The sequence below is a fragment of the Morone saxatilis genome, unplaced genomic scaffold, assembly GCF_004916995.1.
Source record: "Morone saxatilis isolate NCDOM2014 unplaced genomic scaffold, NCSU_SB_2.0 Contig12, whole genome shotgun sequence".
In the NCBI taxonomy this organism is placed as follows: domain Eukaryota; kingdom Metazoa; phylum Chordata; class Actinopteri; family Moronidae; genus Morone; species Morone saxatilis.
Window position 1 is genome coordinate 19,986,869 of NW_023339674.1, and position 5,570 is coordinate 19,992,438.

Here is a 5,570-nt window from a genome sequence, read left to right on the forward strand (position 1 = left end):
CACATGAGTCCAGGACCACATGAGAAGCTGCTGCACTCAGACCAGGTCCAGGATTTGTCAAAAAGATGAGAACTGGAGCTGACTTCAGTCTGGTGTCTTTCTGTTGTTAGACCTCCTCCTCCTCCTGCTCCTCCTCCTGCTCCTGCTCCTGCTCCTCCTCCCACCATGTTGTCATCTGCCATGCGCAACTCTCCTGTGAGAACTCACATGTGGTCCCACTTCCCAACACCATTTATGTGTTTCTGACCCATTTTACCTTCCCCCATCAGTGCTGGCCATCCACATTTGTCGATGGTGCTGGCAGGTATCACCATCTGTTGTTCAGTCTGGCCATAGTCCATCTCTGTTGTCTCCTGTAGTTAATCTCTTTTCTATACATGTGTCAGTCAGTTTAGTTTGGCAAACAGGCGAATGCTTCTGATTTTGATGTTATGCTGTGTGAAGCTGAGTCTATCCTTAAAAGCATAGTGGGCTGGTTTTGTATTGAAGCTCTCACTGGTTTGCAATACATCAGAGACACAGCAACGGTGTTTAAAAAAACAACACCTTTGGACTGATTTATGAATGTTTATGCAGCTTTTACTTGGATTGCCTCAGTCAGTAAATGGCCAGTAAAAACCTATAAAGAAATAAAACAAATCCTGCATCTCAATGGACTTTTACCTTTCTCCACTGAAACCCATATGAGCACAAGTGCATCCAGTTTGTACATCAATACTTGTTTAATGGTAGAGGAAGAGGATTTGTGTGTCTGGTTTTATTTTTCAGTGCCACAGTAATTTAGAGAGGTCCAGTAACACAATGGCAGTTTACTGTGTATACTTAATACCTGGTTTTGCCTCGTATGAACTTTAGCCTGTTTTGTTCCTGTGTCTGTGTGTGATTGAATGTTTTGTTGTGGGTTCATTGAATCAGTCAGTAATTATGAGGCAGGTAGAGGCAGGTCGATATATGTGCGCGTTTCTCCGGTTATACAAGCTGTGAGGAAAACTTTCTGCGTCTGTCTGTGGTTTGCTGACAGTTGGTGTGTGTGCTATTAAGCGATTAACAGTGCAGTGGTTAGCACTGCGTGTATTATCAGGAATATTGACAAGTATCGTACTCTACGCCTGACCTTATATTCCACCGCAGTACCTTTTAATGACAGCTAATGGCCATTTAGGCATTAAATGGTATGATGCATGGGAGCTGCAGTAGGGAGGATTGCTCCAAGGGTACATTGAATGTTAATAGTATTGCATAAAGACTTTATTTTGCCACACAACTTGTTTCAGTGGTCATTTAACATTTTCCAGTAACCCTGAATGCTTGGTGTTAGACGGTAGGCGACAGCATCTGGTCGTCTGCATAGAGAGTTTCTGTCTGCATGCTTTAAGCACCAGGAGGCTGTTTCTGAGGGGCACTAAACAGCAGACTGCAGTTACATCTCTGAGCCAGTTGCCCACTCTAGTTATAACAGCAGTTATCAATAATGTATAAGATGTACTTTTGCCTATTCATTTTGCTCATATCCTTTCATCTGCCTCCAAGCAGCGATGGCTCAGTGCCACCTGACTGTTGCATACATTTTTTAGCACTGCAAAGCAATCCTTTTATATACTCAATGCAATGACACAACATAAAAAGTCCACTAGGCCCAGATGAAGTGCAGATATAAGCTGCATTTTCCATTAAGATATGATCAGCAACACTCTGCATACAGTAGCTCACATTGTAATATCACTTTTAGTCACATTTAGTCTATCCCATACCATCCTGTCTGTAATATACGATATCTAATATAGGCTGGATGTGATGCATATTTGATACATACCGTTTTGATATAAATATTTACTAAACATACAAAGAATAAAAGGATTAGTGATACCTTTTCCTGCTGTAACAGTCAGCTGTGAAAAGGGCCTATATCAGGGCCCTGACACACCTGTAACCATTATCAGTGTTATTATTATTAACAACTGTGTTCTTACAGGAGTTAGAAATGTCTGTCCAGGATCATCAATGTTAAGTTTTGTGAATCTTGATAAATTAAGACGTCCGTAAACTGATTGTCAGTGAAACCTACTTAACATTTGCCCTTAGCAATACATGAGCAATGGCATGCACCACTAGATGGAGCCAGAGCAAAGGGTTCCTTAATCCTTTATATACTGTATATGGCCTTATGCAAAGGAGTAAGCTGTGTGTATCCTGCTCTCTGACCTGGTCTGGTTAAGTCAATGTAGACTCTTGGGATTGTGAGTGGAAACTTTCCTTCACCGAAAATGACTTTGGTTTTGATTTTATCATCCTAACCCTTTTAATATTGTTGTGATGCAAATCTGTACCAACAATACAAAGACAGCTGTTACAATATGTCCTCTCTTGGTGTCTCTAAATATTTAAATGTGTCATCTGTTTGCCAACAGCTTGCAGTTAATCTGATTACAATGCTATTTCTTCATACAGTATAACACATCTCCCCTTTCATCCCCTCTAGGCCTGCTGCTGGACCTGGTCCTGGTTGGCATTGTTAAGGCAGTGGTGCGTCGGCGTCGGCCAGCACACAACCGTATGGACATGTTTGCCACCTTTTCTGTAGACCGCTACTCCTTCCCTTCAGGCCACGCCACCCGCGCCGCCATGTGTGGGCGGTTCCTGCTGGCTCACCTGGTGCTGGCTGCCCCACTGAGGGTCCTCGTCCTGCTGTGGGCTGGCCTGGTGGGACTGAGCCGAGTGCTGCTGGGCAGGCACAACGTGACTGACGTGATGTTTGGGTTCTGGATGGGCTATTGCCAGTATAACCTAGTGGAGATGTTGTGGGTCTCACCTCAAACCCTGCAAGGGCTGCTTGGACAGTTGGCTTAATATTACGGACTGAGAGAGGAGGAGACATGGTGGTTTAAATCATGGTTTTAAGAACGCCTGCACATCCTTTTGTCTTTTAGACTGAGAGATAAAAGGGTTTGTCTTTTGACTAGAGAAGAGAGCTCTCTCAAACGGTTTTATTCTGCTCTTATCTGACACTCAAGTTAAAAAGCCCACTTCAGCTCTCACTTTAGGTTGCAATGAGCCTGCCTGTAATAAATAGTACAGAAATTTAAAACAAAAAGACCAGTGGGAAACAAATTTGTACAGATGACCCCCTGAAGCCACCTCACTCTCCTCACTGGCCTGAATCACGGACAATATAAAGTCAAAGCCTTTTTAAGTCCAATAGTTGTTTTGGACGCTGGTAATTATTTAGACTGCATGTATACATTCATTGCTGATGAAGTAGTAGTAATAATAATTTTACATCGCAGTGGGTTAAATACTTAATGAAAATTACTGTCTTTGAATACAGAAGAATACAAATAGCCCTCTTCAACTAAGCTTTTCTCAATTGAGGCAAAAGTCAACAGCAATAAGTAGTAAAATTAGTGGGACTGTAACCTGATTGCTCTGTGAACAAACCCTGATGAAATTCCTTGTTTAGACTGTCAAAGTGTCCAGCAGCAACTGCGGTTAACTAACTGCTCACAACTGTAACAAACCTATTTGGTTCACAGATATTTCACAGACAGTATGCCCCTCATGTTATTTACTCCATCTAAGCCAGTGCCTTTGGAGGAAACCCAAATTACCAAATATTGCTCTTTAATTATTAAAATATTTCCCTTATACAAAAGCCTTACACCTGATTTCCTAATTTAGGAAAGAGAAGTGTGTGGGAATCTTCTCTTCTCTAGGCATTGGCAGTTTCAAATAGCATAATGAGAAAGAAGACTGTCATCAAGTACAATACATTAATTACATTTGTCAGTAAAAGGAAGGAAAGCTGCATATTGAATATACTTGGGTCTTCAGAAGTAGGGTGTTACGTACCATATTTTTACATACTGTAAACAACCCATTCACTAAAAATAACCAGCTGAGCTGAGAAAAAAAAACACAGTTTGGCTCACAAATGTTCTGTTTTGCTGACTAAAAACTATGGAAGACTTTCACTTCCTGCTGGAATACAACAGAACTTAATTTAAAGGGCACAAAAGTCACAGGTTAATTAGCTTTTGACTGATTCACATTGTTGTAGAACATTTTTTCCACCCCTTTTGTACAAAACTAAGCTCTTTATTACATGAGCAGATGGACTGGTTGCACAGCAGATATTTTGACTTGTCAATGCCAGAAAAACAAATGTGGACCTAATAACAGTACCATTAAGTGATGACTCAGTTCCATTAAGTGTCCCCAGTAACAGTGACATTACAGTTGTCATTGGCTACAGTCATTAACCCATTTACTAAATCTTAAAATCTATTATTTATTTAGATAAATAATTATGACCTTTTTATGATAACAATCACAGAATGCACCCACTTATAAAAAACATATTTTCCTATCACCTTAAATCTTAAAACGAAATCTTGCTAGAATTCTGCACTGTGAAAATACTTAAGACACTGGCATTTTAATTTATTTTTTACATTTACTTTTCTTTTCTTTTTAAGCTCCAGATTTGCTTGCAACTGCTACAATGATTCTGGTCTCACAGAGAAATATACACTGATTATTCATTAGTAGACATTTAAAATAATATTGTACCAGAATGTGTAACCACGTTATTTCCCATTAGCGCCACGGCAACACGCCGTTCCTTTAGGATCAGGTTTGGGTGAGTGGAGTTAGGACGTGTGTTGTAATGACCTGGTGTGCTGCCAGGTTTCATGAATCAGTGATCAGAATTTAAAGGCAGTTCTGAAGTTTTGTAACCAACTACATGATGATAGTAAGTGAAGATACTGTAAATACAGTACAAGGTGCTTTAAAAAATGAATTAGCACACACGCTTGTACCTTAACTTGAAGACCATTTTATGAATGTAAAGAAAATCCTGGCCATAATTACTCTTCTACTAACTAACTAATAATGTGTGGATAGATCGTGATTCAAATCTTTTGTGTTTCAGTAGTCTTTTAAGTTCTCAGTTGGAGATGCACAAAGGCAATAATCTGTAAATGCAAGTGTTGAACTGTTGGTGCTCTTCCCACAGTTTATATTCGATGAAGAAGTAACATTTTAACCTACTGAACTGGTCTTGAATCTTAATGTTAGTCACAGATGTGACTGTGACTTTGGGTGATTGAGGCTGTCTTTAGATCAGTGGTTTTGACTTATGCCCCACTGCAGGTGGTGGTAGATGACCAGGGGAAAAATATGGAGTACAACCAAGTTGAATGAATGTAATTTCTTTAGAATAGTTTTGGTCCCCCATTGTTAATAATTGCGACTATCGTGTGTGTGGGTGTGTGTGTGGGTGTGTGTGTGTGTGTGGGGGGGCGCGTTAATGATTAATCTATTTCCACGCACTGACCCACCGATTTGGGGTTGTAAGGTGAGATCCAACATTAATATTGAACTTTAAATGACGCCAGTGGTCCAGATGTTGTAACACTGATGGGTGTTTGACATTAGAGTAGCATGTGAACAGTTGTGGTTAACTGATTTGTGCCCTTGCAAGTGTTTGCTGTCTGTACCACTTCTGAAGAGCAAATGTGACTTTTCTGGGACGGATTATGTGTCATTCAATAAATAATTTTGCTGACTTG

General features: G+C 40.3%; 1 protein-coding gene across 1 annotated transcript; it reads left to right on the forward strand.

The window, feature by feature from the left end:
- Positions 1-2,478: 2,478 nt before the first annotated feature.
- plpp6 (phospholipid phosphatase 6) lies at positions 2,479-5,570 on the forward strand (the record flags this gene model as incomplete). Its single annotated transcript, XM_035653140.1, is given in 1 exon segment — positions 2,479-5,570. A coding segment is annotated over 1 exon segment (369 nt), but the record flags the coding sequence as incomplete, so codon positions are not given.